The sequence below is a fragment of the Anoplopoma fimbria genome, chromosome 21 (assembly GCF_027596085.1).
Source record: "Anoplopoma fimbria isolate UVic2021 breed Golden Eagle Sablefish chromosome 21, Afim_UVic_2022, whole genome shotgun sequence".
Lineage (NCBI taxonomy): Eukaryota > Metazoa > Chordata > Actinopteri > Perciformes > Anoplopomatidae > Anoplopoma > Anoplopoma fimbria.
Window position 1 is genome coordinate 10,598,534 of NC_072469.1, and position 21,756 is coordinate 10,620,289.

Genomic DNA, 21,756 nt, shown 5'->3' on the forward strand with positions numbered 1-21,756 from the left:
AGTCAGGGTTTAGATTCTGACCTTATTTAGCTATTCATCTACACACCAAATGCAAGGGTTAAAAACAACAGTTCACATTGACACCCAATGAGACACATGCGTCACGCCTCCACAGACGAACTTCACCGCTGCATGTGTGACAGTTTGAGCTGGTGTCTGAGACACAGGACGGAGGGACAGGCTTACCTGTGAGCTTGTTGTGGCTGAGGACCAGCTGAGTGATGTTGGACAGAGTGACTGAAACGACATGGAACATCAAGTCAACACAGCACTGCAACTAACTCTGCAGTTTGCTTACTCCTGCATCTTACTGGGATTCATCATTTGAATTGGGGCTGCAATGAATAATATTCTAGGAGTAAAGTTTGATCTATTGTTCTGGGTATAAAATGACTAAAGTAATAACAGGTTATTCTATGTGGGTAATGCCATAATGTTACATAACATATGGTATATATGCGTGTAAAGAATACATTCTTGGAATGTATCTTGAAGCTTGCCAGTCAGTCCAGCAGAACGTAGCAAAACCTGTGAGTTGGACTAAAGATAGTTTGTCAAAAAGTCAAACCTGAAAAAGGGCCAATATGAGCCGGAATCAAACTTTTCTTCATGTTTGAAATTGTAGATGAATGGGTGAGTCATTTCACACCGATTATTTTTATAAGTCATAATAATTATAATCATAACATCATGCACTTACTGTGATTTCCATAACTGTGTGATATGTGTTTTGTGTGGACAAGAGAAAACAATTATATAGATATCTATATATATATATAGATATCTATATATATAGATAATACATAGGTCATAATAAGGCATGAACACTGATTCATTGATTCTTCAGTAAGTTTCATGACAATCAGGGAAATCAAAAATATTGAGAGCGCTTTCACATCAGTAGTCAAACTGGTGTGTTTGCTTGACGGCAAAATAAATGATGTATTAGTTATCATACATATTCATTTATCTAATCTAAAAGCGTATCCAAATCATGACAAACAGTCGTATACGTATATAACACTGGTGGCAATAAGGATTCTCCATTCAATTGAGCCAGTAGATTTGACCTGCATTTATCCATGGCATGCTTCCTATCGAGTTTTGAATTACACACACACACACACACACACACACACACACAGACACAGACACACACACACACACACACACACACACACACACACACACACACAGACAGACAGACACACACACACAAACACACAGGCTGTTGGTTCAAACGTGCACCAGAGTGTTCACCGTTCTCTGCACCAGTACCAGCACCACTGGGAGCCACTGAAGAGACTCTCTGAATATCAAAGTAAAGGATTGGGATCTTCCTTCGACTGCAGCCTTCCTCGTCTGCGGTGACGTCATCGCAACTGAGTCATGACGTTTATAATGGAAGGCTCTTGTTAAAAGCGAACTGAGCCTGAGCTAAGCTAACCTAACCTAACAGCGGGGATGCTAGCTTACTTCACACAGTTTGGTGTAACGGAAGACATTCTCTTACATAGTCCCGGGATGTCCAGCATGTTCGAAATGCCCCTGTCGCACATCTCCACCTCCGGGATGTTCTTGTCTCGACTCTCCTCCACTATCTTCTTCAATGACTTGGACATTTTTTTTCTTTCTGGAAAAAAAAAAAAGTACAGGGTGAGAATTAGTTGGTAAAGTCGTCATTCGTAACATTTTGAGAGCGACAGTTTCGACACAGACATTTGTCTACAGGATAAACTCTAGGACGCCATGTCGACACGATGAATAACACTGAGGAGTCTTACCGTTAGGAAAAACAGCAGGGACAAATATATATATATTAGCTCTTTAATTCCTGATAGAGACTTCCCTTCGAGCAGCCACCCTTACCGGAAGTTTATGTGAGAGACTCCATTCCATAATAGGATACTTCCGGTTGGTTCGGCCGTTCAGCCACACCTCCGTGTCAAATTAAGAGCATCCAAAACTCTAAAGGTCCACAGTCTTTAAACTTCACCTAGATATTTACTAGAACTTTATTCTCATTATTTCAATTATTTATTCCTTGTCATTTGTCATCCAATCTCATTTCATCACACAGGCCTATGCATTGCACGTTTGATCTGTATTTGTATTGCCAAACACTGCAATAAAGTCTTACTAAAAACAAAAAAGCCCAATATGAAAAAATACTTCCAGTTTGGAATGTCTAACCTTCAAAATAACAGCGTGAAGGTTTCAAACTGAAGGTGTGATTTGTTATAAATTGGACCCTTCTTCTGAATGACACAGTGTCAGAAAAACGTTTCCAAACCACCGAGACTAGGAGAGAGGAGATATGAACAGTTTGTGGTGCTGTTGTATTGTATTGGGTTACACTGACAGGTGTTTCTATTAGTCCAGACCATCGGTATCAAAGGAGTGTAGGTTAACCACAAACTATTATACAGTTAAATCTTCACCTAAAGCTGAACATTATAAGCATTACAATCATAAAGTAAGGAGTTAATGCGGCAGGGCTGATGGATTAGACTACGTTAGTTTAAATTAGGCGGTCATAATAACCTGGCAACTGGGTGTGTTATCCATAATCCCATCCGGCTGTATTTCTAAAGGAAATTTAAGAAGGCAAAATTCCTGTGCTCTACAGCGTGATTTAAACCGCCCAGAACATCATTGGTACCCATCTACTGAGAATCAATGATATTAGTGACAAGAGGAATATTAAAAGATAATACCCAAACATTCACAACCTGTTCCCCCTGCTGCCCTCTGGAAAAAGATACAGAACTGCTTCTTTTCCTATGACTATGAGACTCCTTAACTCATCCTCCACCCTCCATATATAATATACCTTTTTGGTTGTTGTTTGTTTTCTTTCCTACGTATCAAATTTGGGACTACAATCCAAATTTCGTTGTGCAACTCTGTCGTACACTGACAATTAAAAACATTGTAACATTGTAACGTACTAACGGTAATGCTCCCTTTCGTTGCATGACAACCTCTGTAACAAATAATGAAGAAGATGAGGGAAAAGTTATGAATGTGATAAGATGTCTGGTAGGGTTGGACTGGGGAGCAGACATATCATCCTTGATGCACATGTACATAGCTCTAATTAAATCCAGATTATATTATGGTAGTATAGCAGAAACCACACTTAAGCAACTAGATGTTATCCAGACCAGGGCCCTAAGAGTTTGTATAGGTGCAGTAAGAACATCACCAAGTAGAGACAGGAGAAATGTCATTGGGTCTCCGCAGAAAACAACTGTGGGTTAATTATTGGATCAATTTGAGAGGTCATGAAGATAATCACCCAACCCAAAAAGTATTACAGACATGCTGGGAAAGACATAGAGCACCAATGACAATTTGGCCAGTAACTCCTGTGTGGTTGCTAAAATATGAATTGTTGCAAATAAAGGTAAGACATACAAATGCAGTTCTATGGGTATACAGAACAAAAATACTGAGATCATGTGCATGTTTTTACTGATGGATCAAAAGACCCAGCTACAGACTGCTGTTGACGTTCCTAGTCACAAAATTGAAACATCTAAAAGCACTTTGAAATTATTAGCAGTGTATACAGTTGAATTGTATGCATTTTTGGGGCACTAGAATGGGGTTGAACAACACAGACCAGGCAGTCCTTATTTGCAGTGATTCCATGTCTGCACTCTCCAGTCTGAAGGCAGGTGTGTCCAATACTCGACAAGATCTGTTTTTTATCAATTCGCTCAAGAACAATAGAACAGGGCACTGAGGTTAAATTTATATGGATTCCGGCTCATATAGGTATCAGAGGAAATGAAAAAGTGGACAAACTAGCCAAACAATGTAGACATCTGTATCAAGTTATCCAAACCAGAGGGAAAGGGCATCATAAAGAAACATATCAGCAGAATATGGCAACAGCATTGGGACCAGGAGACGAGGGGGAGACACCTATATTCAATTCAAAATCAAGTCGTCAGTATAGCGGAGGAAACAGGAGGGAAGAGGTCACATATTATCAAGGCGTAAACTAGGACACAGCAATCTATACAGCACAGTACACATGGTAGGGAAGCATCCGACCGGTCTCTGTGAGCACTGCCAGGCACCAGAAACTGTAGCACATGTCATCACCACTTGCAATAGATGTATTTCAGAAAGAAGGTCCATGCTGGAGGAAATGGAAAGACTAGGGATGAGAGGAAGAGAGCTCAACAATATACAGGAGGAACTGAGTGAAACCAGAAGATGGCAGTAATGCAACTAATAGGATGCAGGCCGCCGTTAAACATCACAGAAGAAGAAGAAGAAGAAGAAGAGGAGCAGTAGCAGCGGTGTGCCATGGAGGGTCTGCGGGTGCTCGAGCTCTACAGCGGGATAGGAGGCATGCATTATGCTCTGAAAGGTAAGCCCTTCGTAGGGAGATAGGGATTTAGTTCATCCAATGTGCTCACCCAACTGGAGATAGAGAGTTGACACCTTTCTGCCACGTTGTTTGACTGAAGCGAACTACGTGAACCAAACAGGATGAACCAAAATCGGTCCTCACGAGACACCTCCGACTACCGGGGGACTGGCACGGTCCACATTACACCAGAGCCACGGGGAGCCTCCACCGGACTCTGTGTGGTCTCCGGTAGAGTCAGCTCTGGATGCAGACTAAGTTACCCATAATGTAAAAGAATAACGATAATATGCCTTTTTTTCGGCCATACATTTATTGATGTAGTTAGATTTGACAATGCACGCACATCATCACGCACAGACTGAATAACTAGGATTCTCTCTATGCTGCTGAACTACAGTACCAGTCAAAAGTTTGGACACACTTCCTCATTTATTGATGTGTTAGATTTGAAATGCATTCACGAAGACTGAATAACTAAAACTATGAAGTCAAAAGTTTGGACACACCTCCTCATTCAATGGTTTTTCTTTATTTTTTATTTTTTTTCTACATTGTAGATTAATATTGAAGACATCTAAACTATGAAGGAACACATATGGACTTATGTGGTAAACAAACAAATGCTCAACAAACCAGAATATGTTTTATATTAGTTGAATGAGAAGGTGTGTCCAAACTATTGACTGGTACTGTACATTGGGCAGTGTTTGTCTTTTGTGTGTAATGTGAGGATGCTCGGTGTCTTCAGGGTTGTCACTTTTTCTTACTACCAAATGAGGGACAGAAGGCTTGATGCCCGGTGCACGCTGCCAGGGTGGTGTGGTATCCTATGGCGTGTTCATATTCTCATTCAGCTGGAAAGGCTGAAAGTATAAAGTTATAGTCAGTTAAGTGCAGCTTTATTATTATATAGTATCAGTATATGGCCTTATGTGAATAAACCGCAAATGAAATGATCAAAGAAATCACAATTTGGACCTCATCAGCAAAAACCAAAACATTTCGAGAGGAAAGGATGGGCGACGCCACTCACAAGTTGACTTTTCTTCATGGATATTTTTCTCTGCTGTTGACTGATTCAGCACTTTTGCACAGCCGGGGAAGTCCTTACATGGGAAGTCACAGTTCACATATACTAGGAGAACATTTTAGTTCAGCTCTGTGCTACAGCTGTTCCTTGAGTCTACCATTGAACAGTCATCAGGGAGAACATCTTCTCTACAAAGGCACGCTGAGAACTAATGAGACAATCCTTAACATGTTGATTAAGTGGGCTATCCTGTAGGTTTTGTAAAACTGCCACACCCTTCCCAGTGGTGGATTTTGTGGTGTCCTGGTCTCCTTTGTGAATCCTCTCTTCATAGAGTTGGTGAGACTGAAACCATTAAGAAAAATACTTTGAAATGAGCCAAAGGGTGAGGATCTTCATATTGTCTCCATGGAAACCATTGAGGTCTCAAGTATATAATATTGTAGGACTCAAACATACCGGCCACTCATTTGACTTTAAATTGCAGTAGCCAAAAAGGTTCTTAGCTTCTGTGTTGTAAGTGTTACTCCATAGGCTCTATGTTGGGATGATGTCACACAAATAATCACTTTTCTAGGCTCTGGTAAAGTAGAAAATAAAGATAACAAAATAAAACTCTTGGGTGGGACTAATGAGGCAGTTAATTAGGCAATTATATGCACATGGATTTGCTGTGGAGCTGAACCAGTAGCTAAAGTATTTTGAGGAAATCTTTATCTGTTGCTTATCTGTTTTTTCTTTCTTCCTCCAGAGAGTGGTATAACTGCCCAGGTAGTGGCTGCCATCGACATCAACACAACAGCCAATCAAATCTACACGCACAATTTCCCTGACACCACCCTCTGGAACAAGACCATTGAGGTGGTTGATGGTGATGGTGGGGGGGTTGGCATGACTCAACAAAACAGCTATTCTAATGCAAGACCTTTTGAAAACTTCAATAGCTGTCTGTCTTGATTCTCTTTCATTAGGGCATAACTCTAGATGACTTCAATAAATTACCTTTTGACATGCTTTTGATGAGCCCTCCTTGCCAGCCTTTTACCAGGTAGGTCTTGTCTGTTTTGTATTCAGTGTGATTTGATTATTGAATATTTTGTCACAGCCCAGGTACAGTGAGCAGGAAAAAGAGGATGACCACACACAACTTAAATGAATTTAGTAGGGCAGGACCTAACTATTATTATTACACACAAAGTGGTCGACAGATTGGACTTTAAAATTCAAAGTGGCATAGAACATCTGTTTAGTTTTATGTTCACAGTAAAAACTTAATAATTTAGCAGGAAAACCTACAAACAACAGCTCTCTACAGCTTATTACATTTAGTTATTAGAGCTGGTGAAATCCCTGGTCGACTCTGCTTCCTGGTCTGAACTCTGGGTTGTCATGGATTAGGTCCACTAATAAACATAGACATAGACATTAGACCTTCGGGCACGTCAGCACAGATGCCTAGATTCATCAATATGGCAATATATCAATATCAGAGTCACTTTTTAAATCACTGTATTTAATGTCTTTTATCAGTTTAAAATAATTTTTCCACTAAATTCCTTGTTTTGTTTCCTGTGCAGGATAGGACTTCAGGGTGATATTGCTGACCCCAGAACCAAGAGCTTCCTCTATATCCTAGATCTTCTGCCAAGGTGTTTAATGTCCTGATTCAGCTTTTTGTTGCCCTCAGTTTAGCCTGAATGAAAGCTATTTCCAACTACAGATCAACAGATATGTGGTTTTATACCCTGAAACAGGAATTTACCATTTCCATATACTTCTTTGAATAGATGGACATGGTATCAAGTGGTTATCAAGTGTGATATATAACTGCCATATTTTTTTAGTAAAATGACTGTTTTGTTCACCAGCTGGGAACAAACTATTAAACACAAAAACAGAAAGAAGAGCCCCTAGATGGCAGAGTGGGTACTTTACCACAACACCTGCACCAACACTATCAGATCCTTTGTTGTACAGAACCCATCTGCCATCTAGTGGCTCCTCTTTAACCTTCAGGGTGCACTCCTCACATCAGACAACAGCAGGCGCCATTCAAGGTTTGATAGCAGAGAACCCTGTAGATGACACTGGCATAGTTCACTCAAGTGATAGAATTTGTTTGATAGAATGACCATTTAAAAAAAAAAAAAAAAAAATCCACATTATTTGAACAGCTAGCTGCTTTAACAAACATCTGTATAATAAACAGATGAACATGTACCCTGCTATTATATATATTTTAGTCTTTACAGATTACATTGACATTTAGAAATGATTCTTTGAAGATGAGTATGTTCTCATTCTCTGGAGTGAGGGCTGCTTTTTGAGTTGTCACAATGTCCCCTGCCAATGAGAAGTCCATCTTACTTGTCCTTGTTCAGCAAGATAACAAGATAAGATAAGAGCTTGGACAAATGTGGGCACAGATTATCAGATGTTTTTTTATCTCTGGAATCCAGAGGGATGATTATTGCCACCTCGTAGAGCTGCATCTCCTTTTCCAAAACATTAGGCTGAGGTATGGGTTGCACTTGTGCTGAGGGAATCGCCAAGCAGTCCACTTAGTGCTATTTTACTTGCTGTGGGTCTATAAAGACCTGGTAGTCTTATAGTACATTTTTTACTTTTAATACCAAGAAGGTGTGCAGCAGTGCATTTCTTGGTTTCCACCTTTTATTTTGGACCCTTTTGATTAAATGCTGCAGCCATAATCTTCCCAAACTTTCTTTTATTTGTCACACCACTACTGGATTCCACACACAGCTTCATGTGAGGCTTCAGGTCTGTTTTCTTTGTTGTGGGCCTGGGGTGGATAACTTGTATGTATAGTCTGTGTCAATAATCCCTCTCATCCTTTCTTCCCTTGCATATGACTGTGTGGCCAGGCTGAGCAGGCTGCCCCGCTTCATCCTGCTGGAGAATGTGAAAGGCTTCGAGAGCTCCTCTGCCAGGTAACGTCAAAAGGTCACCATGTCAGTAGGAAAAAACATGTACAGTAGGCAGGTAGTGTTGAAATTAGGGCTGTATATTGGCCAGCACCTCGCGATACGTGTCACAATACGATATATTGCGATAGAATTCGATGCCATACATATTTTAATACTCTGTTGTTGTTTTTTTAAATGAAAAAGTAAAAATAGAGCTGAAAATACAACATGGTGAATACCACCTGGATAGTCTAATATGCACAGAGTTCACATATTGATAACTCGTGCTTTTACACGTTTTGTCACCTCTTCGTTAATCCTGGGCACTACACTACTCCATCCATCATGTGCAGGCAGGAATGAGTCGGGATCATGTAGCACCGCTCTACAATATACGGCCGCTTGCTTGTGAGAAGCCATGTTGTGATTCTGGCCGGTTCATGTGACAGGCCAGGAGGTCAGTGGCCTCAGCTTAGAAGGAAATAGACATCTAGCTGTGGAGGAGCGGAGGAGGAGGTTGTTTGACACACAGGGATTCAGGGCAATATAAAGGACATTTAAAATCTGTTTAAAACAGGATGTTTTATTCAATGTATCGATAGTAGTCAAGGACATATTGATACACTATCGTTAAAAATATTGCGATAGTAAACTATCGCGATATTTTTGCAAGACCCTAATTAAATCTAGAATTGATGAGTAAAATATTGATCTGTGTCTGTCCTGTATTATAGAACAAAAAAACTCCCACTGTCTTCTTCACTTGCATATAGATATATTTAGTTACGACGTTTCAGTACACAGACCTTCATCAGGTTACTTTTCAAGATAATGAGGATGTGTGTCTTAAATAGGTTGGTAGACCTATGTAGACCAATCAGGTAGCACTACTCTCATGACATCACTCACTCAATAACATTGTCATCAAAAAATCAAGAATCAATTACATCATATTATGGCACTAAAGGCCTACAATATCAACATGAACACATATACATCATTTCATAGGAAAAGTGTCTTCAATAGTTTTAAAAAATTCACATCGAGAAAATAAACAAAGAAAGGCTGTCATGCCAAGATCAATACTTATAATGTGTAGGTCAGAATAATATTATGTCCTGTATTATAGAAAGTTCCGTGCTCCAACTGACACTTGAGTTTTACTGTTTCACATTTTCTCCTGCTGTCAATATTTTGAAAACAAAGTGAATTATGAAATGAACATCCACGGACATGCACCGATCTATTTGAGAACATGAGACGATTGGATGGTCTCACTGTCGGAGTTGCAATTCTCTCGCCCTCAAAGGGTTCGACGAGCTGTCCCTCTTAGGATGGAACGTTGTGTTCGCTGTTCGGAACATTGAGCCCCGGACCGGCGAACGCTCCTATCTTCGATCATCATCAGTGTGATATGGATCATCTTAATTTGTGAACATTAATCGTTGCGATCGATCAACATTGTTATGTATAACATTAGAGTTACTGCTTGTTTGTTTTCCATCGCTGGGTGTAGTGAGGAGAGTGTCCTCGCTCCTCTCTCACTGTACGGACTGTTCTCTGGCCTGTTTCCACAGTAGCAGACTGCTCTCACTCGGTTGGACACCAAAATTTACAGCGACTGTGCTAGTGAAGAGACTGTTCTCTCACTGTGTAGACTGTTCCCTGCCTGTTTTCTGTTTTCGCATCAACTAGAGTCATGGCTATGTTTAACTCTCCTGGCTGTAAGCCCTGTACGGCTCCTCTTCAGCCTGAGGACGGCTATGACCTTTGCCCCTCTTGTCTTGGCCTCGAGCATCTGAGGGAGGGCCTCTCAGAGGACCCCTGCATGAACTGCAGCATCATGCCTCGCACAGTAAGGGCTGCTTGGCTGGCCGAGTTGGAATACCTGATGGGTGATGATGGCCTCCCCCTGTCAGGGAAGTTATATCGAGTCCAACCTACCCATTTCAAACGACGGGCCGCAGAGGCCACAGGGGCTCCCTCCAAGAGGGCTAAGTCCGGCATGCTGTCTTCTAGAGTGGATCTGCTGACCGCTGAGCTAGCCCAGATGAAGTCGCTTCTCCTGACCCTCAACCCTATTGCAGGGAAGTCTGATGCATCAAATCCACCTGTAGCTGAGCTGGTTCCAGAGGAGGACGATGTCTCAATGGCAGCATCAGCCAATCTCTTTACCGAGTACAGTTTGTAGTTCTTCAGATGGGGTAGAAGACAGCTCCATGGGTTCTTTCATTCACATGGCACTGGCACGCCTGCTGCTGGATATACAGCAGCCAGAAGCTCCACCTGCTAATGCCTTTTTCAGGCGCGTTCCTGCCCCTACTATCTTTTGTGTTCCTCCCTCCGAAGAATATCTGAGGGAGTTGCATGCATTGTGGAGGGACACCAATGCTCTCTCCCATTTTATGTCGGATGGCAGACATAGGTAATCTGTACTCATGTTATACTTCTGTTCTCTAGGGACCGCTTGGTGAAGACACTCATGGAATGCGGATACACTTTCCAGGAGATCATGGTCTCACCCACAAGTGTAAGAAAGACACACTATTTGACTGATCTCTTGAAATACGTCTGCGCTGTGAATTGTATTCATATCATCGTTCTGTTAATAAATCCAGGTTGGGATCCCAAATTCAAGACTGCGTTATTTCCTGACTGCTAAGCTGTCAGCAGAAAACGGAAGCACCCAGAGTTCAAAGGTGAGGCTTGCTGACCGAATCCTGGTATCAAGAAATTTGTCAAAGAAACATTTTAGTGCTAGCTCTCAGTGTCAAAGCTGCCGCTGGTAATATTGCATATTTGCCTGATCTATTTTTCACATAAGAACACACAACAATCAGCAAAGTAAGTATATACACAACAACAGTTGCATTATGTGTATATATAGAACAATATCAAATAAAACTCCATAGAATCTCACATCATATCCAGGGGTATGTGATATATTGATATATGGTGACAGAAGTGGGAGAGTATACGCTGAAGAGAAGAGGGAAAAGAAAGAGGCCCACAGGGGAACCTGCTCAAAGTAGGTCCAGAATGGAGACCAGGTTACATACACAAGAGCTTGGTTTCATTTTTCTACAGTTTATGTCAGCCTAATTATAGGTCTCTGGACACCGAGACCAGGACCACTTTCTGAAGGTCTAGTCTCGTAATCAACTACCTTTTTTTTTTTTTTTTTGGTCTTCTATCAGTCTGAGACAAAGAGGAATCTGGATTTAATTTTAGGTCAAAACCGCCACTGCGGAGATTTCACTCAATAAGGCTGTGCGATGTCTGGTTTATTTGTTAATATCATTAATCTGATTGCTCATAGAAAACAAAGGAAAACTCCAAAACATAAAATGATCCTGTGCAATGCGTTTTGTTAATTTTCTAAAAACACTTGTACATTCACTCTGGGGTGATTTTAGGGATCCATCACATCACTGTGAGGATTGCCTATGTTTTGGGTGTTCCACATGTTATTGTAAGTTTGTCGTGCAGTGTGGGACTCGGTCTAGCACTGCCTTTGGTCTCGGTCTTGACTTGACAACCCTCCAAAGTCTTGGTCTTGTCTCAGTCTGGATACACTGGAGCACTGGTCATGACCTGGTCTTGGTTTAGGTGATCTTGACTACAGCACCGCTTTGAGAGGAGTCAGTGAGATCAGGAGGTTATGAATGATTCCGTATATAATTAAAAATACAACCTTAGAAACCTTATTGAAGCTCAGGATATCCTCGAGAGCAGACCTGAGCATTATGTTCCCTTGTGATGGTTCAGCTTTTTGGCATTGACAATCCACAGTAGTTGTGTTTCTCATAAACTGTGGGGGGGGAAAAATTTAGTCTGTTTGGTTTTAATTTTAAAACTCAATGGATCTGCAATGCATATTTTATCTTTTAGCATGCTGAGAGTTTTTGAATTTTTTTGTTCAGTTTTGTTAATGGACACTTTTACCAAAAACAGTCAGACCTATACAGGAGGTTAAAAATATAGTATAAGTGCATATAGTATAATGTTCTTAATAAGATGCTATCGGGAGTGATTTACAATGTAATAAATGTTGAAATAGGAGCACAGTATGTTTGCTATGATTTAATCTAGCGATAAAATTTGAGGTTATGACCGACAATATTTTTTTGGCCCCCAGCAACAATCCAGGTTTCTCAAATGGCCCCCCAGGAAAAGTAATTGCCCTCCCATGGTCTTTCTATCGGTACCTAACCATGGAGACAGTTTTGTCTTATTACTGCTGGAGATTTCACCTCTACACTAATGTTATAGAAGGAAAATTTAATTTCAGGTGTGCTGCTCACTGAAAATCATATATATATGTATACATATAGTTTTTTTTAATCAAGCAATTACTTTGGATAATTAACAGGCCTCCCAATAAACTAATATCATCTAAGTGTCCTTATTCCTTTTTTTGATGTCATTTGAGTAAACTGACCCTTAATGAAACCATGTTCGTTGGGTATTTTATTATGTTAGGAACTCACAATACTAGTCTTGTTGTTACAAGGCTTTTGATAAAATGTGTGATCTTAGATTTTAGATGCCTTCCCACATCCTGCTGAGAGCGGTTCTCCTGAGCGGAACGCGGCCTTGGATCCTCCACACCCAGCTACCTGCCAGCCAGAGGAGGACATGCAGGGGGGTCACGTCCTTTATAAACAAGAGACAAAAATAGATGCCCAGAGAAAGCTGAGTCAGAACAACGATCTGTCCGTCAGGCAGATCCAAGACTTCCTGGAGCCGCAGAGGGAAGTAAACGTGGAGCACTATCTTCTTCCTCCCAGAACACTGCTGCGCTATGCTCTGCTCTTGGACATTGTCCAGCCCACATGCAGGAGGTCTGTGTGCTTTACCAAAGGGTGAGTACTCTTCATCTGACCGTCACTAGCTTCGCTTGGGTCAATATTTTAGCAGTTTTGCACAGGAATTAAATAATAAATGCATTCAGCCCGAATGTATTGATTGGATGAGCTAATATTTATAATGATAATTTTGGGGGAGTGGCTTTTGAGGGAGACCTGAATTACTCACAATAATTTTGATATTAATGATAATAATGATACATTTATTTTGTATAGAGCTTTAAAAGGTACTCAAAGGCACTTTACATGGATTTTTTTTGGTTTGATAATTTGTTAAATCTAGTACACTCTGGATAGTTTGTCAAGATCGCCTACCCTAGCTTTAAAGGAGAATAGCTGGTCCACCTTGAAGGTCAGCCAACCTTAAGCATGCCTGAGCTCTTAGGACTAACCCCCTTCACTTTGATCAGGGGGTGGCTGACAAGAAAGACAAGAACTTGGCTTGGGTCTTGTAGCATTTATTCACAGACAAGTGAACTATTTCTGTTATTATTATATTGATTTTATTATTGCTACTACTGCCATTACTACTGTCATTGTTTGTATTATTTCTGTAATATGGATTGGCTAGGGACAACACTAAATCAAAGTTCCTCGCAGTAGCTTTAATAGAAGTGAATTAAATTCTTAAAAGTTCACCTCAATGTCATATAATAGCATACCGTTTTGATTTACTGAAACAATTTTTCCTGCAGTGATAATGGTGTACCATGTGATCAGAGCTGTTACATTAACGATCGGACACACAGACCTGTGCCAGTTAAACATGATCCTATCTGACCCAGTTAGGCCAAGTGTAACTGGACCAGTCTGATTTGGGTCCTGGTTCGGGTCTACCTGTATCTGAGCGGCGCAAGAGTGTACACGGATTATTTGATAAGCTGGTTGATAGTGTCTCTCATCCCTGTTGTTTCTGTCTGTGGTTGGTTGAACACTGTTAAAATGATCACTGTGTGTTTTATCCATAGCTATGGCCGCTATGTGGAGGGAACTGGCTCAGTACTGCAGTGCTGCACGGAAACGGAGGTAGGTTTGGATTTCAGTACAGGCCTCAACAAGACATAACAGCCAAGGACAATGTCCACAGGATATGTCTTAGTTTGGTTGAGGCACATGCGCCTCTCCACCCAATGTACATCTGCATTCCTGCTCCGTTACGGCTCAGCCGCGGTGTCAATGCTAGCTCTAAAGGTTTCAGAAGTGTCCGCACTTCAGCAGAACATTTATAATATAGTTTGAAGTGTTTCGTGTCGACATAGCACTTTTTTCTGAGTGCCAGCGTTTGTTTTCAATTGTTCTCAATGAACAGAGAGTGTATGCTGCTCCGAGCGCCTCCGGTTGAAAATCTCTGCACTTTCAGAAAAGCTCTGGTGACGTCACTGTAGCAAATGGAAGATAAGCTTGTTTTGGTGGTGTCTGTCTATCCTGAGCTCTATATTTAGGACACACACACTATCATAACGAAGATCGGCCCGGCGGACACTGAATGTTACTGCGGAGTGTTGTGCTTTTATTGCCTTGTCTCTCCTTGCTCTAACAACATGTCACGTCAGATTGTGACAAGCTCATCTATACGAAGTATGAATCAGACATCCTCTGTTTGATGTAAAGAAATATATAGGAGCCCAAATAGATAATATAAAGCACAGGAGCGATGCTAGTCTATCATACATCTGTGGTGATATGTTGCAAATATTGTTGTAATTGAAACGTAGAAAAAATACTTTTTGTTGGACTGCTGGGTTGAATTGCTCACCAGCGGCTTTTCTGCCATAAAAAGGCGCTCTGAGGACACAGGGCCCAAGCTGAGGGGTCTTCTAATCTGGTGCTCAGACACAGTACAACTCTCCATCACAGGGACTGCCAAAAAAAATCACAAAATGAAAGTTCCCAAGTAACTTTAAAATACTAAAGTAATTGTATTCTCCTATTAAACATTCATCTAAAATGATATTTAGGGTGTGCATTAACATTCAAGAGGTGCTTTAGCCATTTATAGTGGAATGTGGGCATGTTGCTGGTGGGATATGATGCAGATCCACGTTGGAGAATCTGGGATTTCAAAAAGTAAATTGCGTATTGGAGCTTTTAAAAAAGACGTTCATTGCTCTGTTGTACATTTAAGGCTGTGAGACCTTAAATGAACAGGTGTGTACCTTTTCCACATGTTGACTCCAAAACAGCTGAAGAAACATATCAAAGATTATTTTACATTTTTTTATTCCCATTTGCCAAAATGTTAAAAATCCATTTGCCAATTTATCATATTGAGTATTAACTTTAGATTGATGGAGGAAATGCTTCAGTGTATTCAACAAATGAGTACCAGTTGAGCCCCCGAGCGTTGCCAGTGAAGTAGAACATTGTGTTCATCCACTAAATCACCTGCCATCTGTTTAAAATAGGGATTTATTTTATTGTTAAATTCCCACGTGTCACTGTACTTCTGGCAATGTCTTCATAATAAAAACTGATCCACAATGAAAGAGTTGATGAACGTCTCCGTAACTTCAGACACCGTACAGAGATCATTTGACCTCTCCAAGATTATACATCTGAATCATAATTTGACCTAATGTCAGATTTACACAGACCCACAATGTTGTATATTTGCACCAAATCTTCTATTATAACCCTGGTGAACATGGGCATGCTTTGGTGATTTGTATTCATCTTTTACTGTTGTCATCCATTCATTATTAACAAGAATTGTGGAGTATAAAGCTGTGAGACACATCCCAGCTCGACCCCAGTTTAACCAATCCCTTCTGAGCGTCAGAATAATGTATTTTTTTGTGTGTGTGTGTTAAAGGCTTCTGTAATATTTGTGTGCTCTGCAGATGGAGAAGGTGTTTAGAGGTCTGGACCAGTTATCTGAAGAAGAGAAACTCCAGCAGCTGTTGAAACTCCAGTTGCGTTATTTCACCCCCAGAGAAGTTGCCAACCTGATGGGCTTCCCTCAAAGCTTCTGTAAGTCTATTCCTCAGCCAATGAGAGAGAGGGAGAGGGAGGCTTGTGTAACAGTGTTACAGTGATTCTGGAATCTTTTATCATTAACTGTAAACCCTTTTACTCCCCCCATGAGTTTGCTTCATTCATACTGGTCGGTGTTAACATTCTGCCGCAGTAGAGCAGGCAGGAGTTTAAAGATGGATGACTTTGGTGTTTCCATAAGCACAATTGGATTCTTAAAAAAAGTCTATTAGTCTGACTGTTGAACGGAGACAAAACATTCCACTCCAAATTCTATTTGTAATGTGATATAAAACTGTTTTCATATTATTTGATGGATCACGTAGCCAACTTATTGTCTTATTGTTATCTGAATGTATTTTGCAGCCTTTCCCAAACAGATCAGCACCAAGCAGAAGTACAGAGTTCTAGGAAACAGCCTGAATGTTGTGGTGGTGTCCAGACTCCTACAACTGCTGGTGTCCTAGCACTTGGAGCCCTTCGAAGGAGGAGACCATCCTGTTCGTCACAGAGGGCTGCTGAAAGGAATCCTAAAACCTGGAAATTTGTTTTGCACTTCTGGTTCCCTCGTCTCGAAGTCAATTGATTTTTTTGCATTTTAGAAAACATTACGACATTACAGAAAACGTCATTTTAGGACATTTCTCAAAACACGAAATTACAGTCATTATTTTTACTTTTTACAAAACATATTTTTTTTTTACAAAACACAACTGAATTTCCCAGAAAACCACATTCAAGAGCAAAAGAGAAAACAAGCACTAAGGTGAGACTCAAACAGGAAAAGGTAGGGACGTATTGGACAATGATTCCTCGTCAGTCAGAAGAAGTACTTCTTCTTTTAGATTTCTGGCGGACTAGATGCCGTGTGGCACAGTGCTGCCTCCCACAGGTCAAAAAAAAATAGCGAGACTGCAAATATAAAGATGTGGAATTGCAACTGCTGCTCAGTGATTTCTCCCAGGATAAATAATCTTTTATTTTAAAATCTTATCATCCCAACCTGAGAAAGGCATCAATGTGCCACAAAGCATCCAAAAGACAAAGAAATAAAAAAAGTACTTCTGTTTTGAAGCAGTCCGAATGATCGTGCATCCACTCAGACACAAGGAATCTGGTTTGAGTTTGAGCTTAGTGTTCTTCTGTTGTCTCTCTGTGTTTTCTGAAATGTTGACCCTCAAGGCCACCGTACAAATAGCGAAATGAGACTACTTGGGTCTGTGTTGGTGACGTGAAGTCATGTGACTGTGGTGTATTTGGTGTAATGCCTAGAGTGAGCTTTTTACTTGTGATTGCATTTACACTTGGAAAATCATAACAAGTATCACACATGTTTGTTTGCCACAAAGATTATTTTCTGAACAAATCCAAAACCCAATCCAAAGATCCCATTGGCTTTTTGCCAAGGTAACCAGTGCTATGCTAACTTCCAGGTCATCCCAGAATCCCTCCATTGGGGATCAAATTACAAAGTAAGCTTTTCCCGAATGCTACTTTTTGTTATTTGGTCAAATGTTGGGCAAATGCTGGACCATTTAACAGTGTAAATTACATTTCTATGTTTCACTTCAAACAGCATATGTCTCTATTGGCAGAAAAAAGATTTGTTTATTTTTTATGAGCATTATTGTAGGTTTTATTATCCTAACAATCGAAATAAAAACCTAAAAACAAACCTGTAAAGCACATCGATTGTTTTTATTTTTTTTTGGTTTCATTTTGAATTCTCCCAAGTTTATTCTTACTCGGCATGTTTGTGAGTTGTTACACCAATTCCAATTTGTCATAATTTAAAAAAAATAGCTTGAGCAAGGGTGTTAACTTGCTTTCTACAATGGAGCTGATATTTTATTTTATTTACCTTATGAAGCATTCATCTGTTGATCTAGTCTGCACACAAACGGACATCATTGACGGTCAGACTGGGAATATTTCAGCCATGATAGGATTGAGTAATCTAAATCATACTGTGGAAGAGAGGAGCAGATGGCAGTAACATCCAGATCAGAAAAGTGCCACTGATTGAGACATTTTTTAATAGCAAAATATCAAAGACATAGACAAACATCTGGCGAAGGCCTAGACAGGTTGACACATAGACAGAAAAACATTCACGCCACTTAAGAGTCTTCAATTAACCTAAGCTGCACGTCTTTGTACTGTGGGAGGAAGCCACGCTGACACGGGAGAGCATGCAAAAAATCCACGTAGGAGTGAAGCCTGGGCAGAGCTGTGTGTGCAGCCCCTGAACCAAAAAAATGTTTTATAAATGTTTAATATCAAACCTGTATCACACTTTAAGAATTGACATCAACATCGGTACAGGAAAAACTCCCCTAAAAAAGGAAGAAACCTATGGGAGAACGACAGAGGAGGGATCCTTCTCCCAGGATGGACAGAATGCAATAGATGTCATGTGTCCATAATGAACAACATAACAGAGATACAACACATTCAATGTATATGACATAAATGATTCATATAATAAGAGTAGTAAGCAGATTTATGATGGAAAAAATGTAGACTACTAATAATAACAGCAGCAATGACTATAGTAGAATTATAATAATGATATAGGGAATAGTAATAGTAATGTGACTAATAATAATAATAATGGTAGTGGGTGTCAGCTGGGCCACGGTCCAGATATAACCACGATTCATGGAAACCTGCGAGGCAAGAAAGAACAAGGACTTCGGGGAAGAAGCAAAGTCAGTAAGTTAAAGTGCATAAATAGGACATGAATACATAAAGATGGAGGGAGAGAAGAGGAGAGAGGAGCTCAGTGTATCCTAGGTAGTCCCCCGGCAGTCCAGGCCTATAGCAGCATATCTAGAGGCTGAACCAAGGCGAACCTGAACCAGCCCTAACTATAAGCGTTATCAAAAAAGAAGGTCTTAAGCCAACTCTTAAAAGTGGTGAGTGTGTCTGCCCCCCGGACTGAAACTGGAAGCTGGTTCCACAGAAGAGGAGCCTGATAACTGAAGGCTCTGGCTCCCATCCCATCCTATCTCTTTTCTTAGTTTTGTTAGTACACGACCGTAGAGAGGAAGAGAAGGTTAGATATACATCTATAGTTAGCCAACACCTCTGGATCAAGAGTGGGTTTCTTAAGAGGTTTAATTCCAGCTACTTTGAAGGACTGTGGTATATGGCCCATTATAAAAGACAGATTGATGATATTTAGCCCACACTGTTACCAACTGCACTCCCTCAATAAATATGATAACATTAAGTGATTTCAGAGAGAAGCAGAAAGAAGGGTCCTCACTATGAGTTTGAGGGATATATCCAGGACGTCAAATAGATTAAAAAGATAAAGTCTACTGATCACAGTGAACAACTGCATCGTCTTTCATTTAAGACAGAAGACAATGAAATTAAGAAACACCACCTGACCTGTAAAGCAGGGGAGGTCTTCATTCACTATTACAATCATTAAAGGTCAAAGGCAGCATGTGTAAACATTCAGTATACCTTTAGTGGCTTGCATAGCAAAGAAGTGCTAAAGCTAGCAAACTCTATTTACATAGAAATATAGCGTTTTAGAAACGTTTATGTCCTTCCAACCTTTCCCGGTTACGAGTACCACTATTAATCGCCTTTTAACCCTGACTAGCTCAAGACCCTCAAAAGCAGTCTGAAAATAAAGAAACATGACACGATTTTAAACAAACACAAAGAGCAGTAGTTGGTAAGGAAACTTGGGCTTGCAGTAAAGCGATGAGAGCATCAGGTATCCTTGAAAACATCACAAAACTATAAAATCTACTGTTCTGAGACTCTTTCTTGAAGAAAATCATGTAAACTATGTTTTGTTTCACAAAGTTTACTTTTGGGCTATTCTCAGCCTGAAACGTCTTTTGGGAGCCTAAAAGGTACAAATGCAGCTTTAGTATCTGAACATTCTTGTGAAGTTCTCTGCTGGCTGAGACAAAGCAGCCCTCCTCTCTCAGGAGGAAAGAGGACAGAGGACAGGAGTAAAGAGGACAGGGGGAAAGAGGACAGGAGGAAAGAGGGCAGGAGGATAGGAGGACAGGAGGATAGGAGGACAGGAGGATAGGAGGACAGGAGGAAAGAGGACAGGAGGACAGGAGGATAGGAGGACAGGAGGAAAGAGGACAGGAGGAAAGAGGGCAGGAGGATAGGGGAAGGAGGATAGGAGGACAGGAGGACAGGAGGATAGGAGGACAGGAGGAAAGAGGACAGGAGGAAAGAGGACACTAGGATAGAAGGAAAGAGGACAGGAGGAAAGAGGGCAGGAGGATAGAGGACAGGAGGACGGGATGAAAGAGGACAGGAGGACAGGACGGGAAGACACGAGGACAGAGGACAGATGAAAGAGGACAGAGGACAAGAGAAATGACTGATACTGATACTGACTTTAAAATACATTTTTCATTTGTTTCCAGTGAGATTTTAACGACTTTATATGAAGACGTTGCTGTTGTAAACATTACTGTTGCTGCTGTAGAAAGACTAAATATATTTTTCATAGAAAATGGATCAGTTTCTATTCCTTCACAGCGGTAAAGGGGAAGCCAGTGTGCTTGGTGTGTTCACAGCACCTTTCAGTGCTCAGGGAATAGAATATCGCCCAGTGCCATTATCAGACTGATCCTGGTTTAAAATAACTTAAAATAACCTAGTTTATAAGAATGACGCAGATCAGAGAAGATAAATTCATTGCTGTCTGTTTTCAGTCGTAGAGAAAAGATAAGCAAGCTGTTCATCTGTTCTGTAAATTAATTGTTCATTAATAATGACCGTTTTCAGAATGTACATGTTCTTGGATGTGTTGTAATTCATAGGTTATTATGCAGTGGCTTTACTGGTCTGGCCCATTATACATCAGATTGTGCCGTAATGTGGCCCATGAACCACAATGAGTTTGAAAGCCCTGTGACATCACATCCAGCAACACGTTTTCTGATAGATGGCGCAGATGGAAAAGAGAGATGGATGGTCTTTTTTCATACTTAAGGGGTGTCAAGACGCACGTTCATGTTCAAAACTATTTGGATAATATTTAAAAGTGCATGGTAGATTTTTTTCCACATGAAGGAATTATTCACATTGTAGCCGCAGTTATTCTTTTTTGGTGAAAACAAATCAAAACGTCAGTACTTCTCACAAATATGTGACTAAATCTACATTGTCAAATCCATTTTCCCCGGCTGGAAGCTAACAGGTTACAGCGTGTGTAATTACTATGAGCACTGTATGCACTTGATGCTCACAGTTACAATTCATTTGAAACAGGGGTCATAACTTTAACAGCTGACTTGTCTGGTGAGACATGCTGCCCAACACTGTGAAATATTCCACCAATGAATCAAAAGCATATTCAGACAAAATCACTTTCCATTTTAATTTGTATTGCTTTTAATTACACAAAAAGAACATCAATAAATTGCATAAAATCCTAATTCTGCTCTAAAAATATATTTGACCTTCAGAGTACAGTAAACAATACACCCGAGGTGGCAGCCGAGTGACCCCTTACAAATGTAAAGATATTTCAACCATCAAGGTCGACACCATTACACTTTTTGTTTGGTGCAAATA

General features: G+C 40.5%; 2 protein-coding genes across 2 annotated transcripts in view; one reads left to right on the top strand and one right to left on the bottom strand.

The window, feature by feature from the left end:
• Positions 1–1,891, bottom strand: part of rsu1 (Ras suppressor protein 1) — a 70,127-nt gene extending 68,236 nt beyond the window's left edge. Inside the window, exons 1-3 of the mRNA XM_054622816.1 lie at positions 1,785–1,891; positions 1,514–1,633; positions 187–237 (exon numbers count right to left, since the gene is read on the bottom strand). Coding sequence (XP_054478791.1) covers positions 187–237; positions 1,514–1,622 — 160 coding nt within the window. The 5' untranslated portion in view covers positions 1,623–1,633; positions 1,785–1,891. The remainder of the gene's footprint in view (positions 1–186; positions 238–1,513; positions 1,634–1,784) is intronic.
• Positions 1,892–4,247: 2,356 nt separating this feature from the next.
• trdmt1 (tRNA aspartic acid methyltransferase 1) lies at positions 4,248–17,846 on the top strand. The gene is made up of 11 exons (XM_054622814.1): positions 4,248–4,387; positions 6,172–6,281; positions 6,392–6,468; positions 6,998–7,069; positions 8,306–8,371; positions 10,808–10,877; positions 10,966–11,046; positions 12,887–13,212; positions 14,184–14,241; positions 16,056–16,185; positions 16,555–17,846. Exons 1-11 carry the CDS (start codon positions 4,324–4,326, stop codon positions 16,653–16,655), a joined length of 1,155 nt encoding a protein of 384 aa, XP_054478789.1. The 5' UTR covers positions 4,248–4,323; the 3' UTR covers positions 16,656–17,846.
• Positions 17,847–21,756: the final 3,910 nt, after the last annotated feature.

Excerpts from the sequence above, each read along its gene's own strand:
- trdmt1 (XM_054622814.1), top strand. The coding sequence starts at position 4,324 with ATGGAGGGTCTGCGGGTGCTCGAGCTCTACAGCGGGATAGGAGGCATG. Across the intron at positions 7,070-8,305 it reads ATCCTAGATCTTCTGCCAAG|GCTGAGCAGGCTGCCCCGCT; the intron begins GTGTTTAATGTC and ends CTGTGTGGCCAG. Across the intron at positions 10,878-10,965 it reads TCATGGTCTCACCCACAAGT|GTTGGGATCCCAAATTCAAG; the intron begins GTAAGAAAGACA and ends TAATAAATCCAG.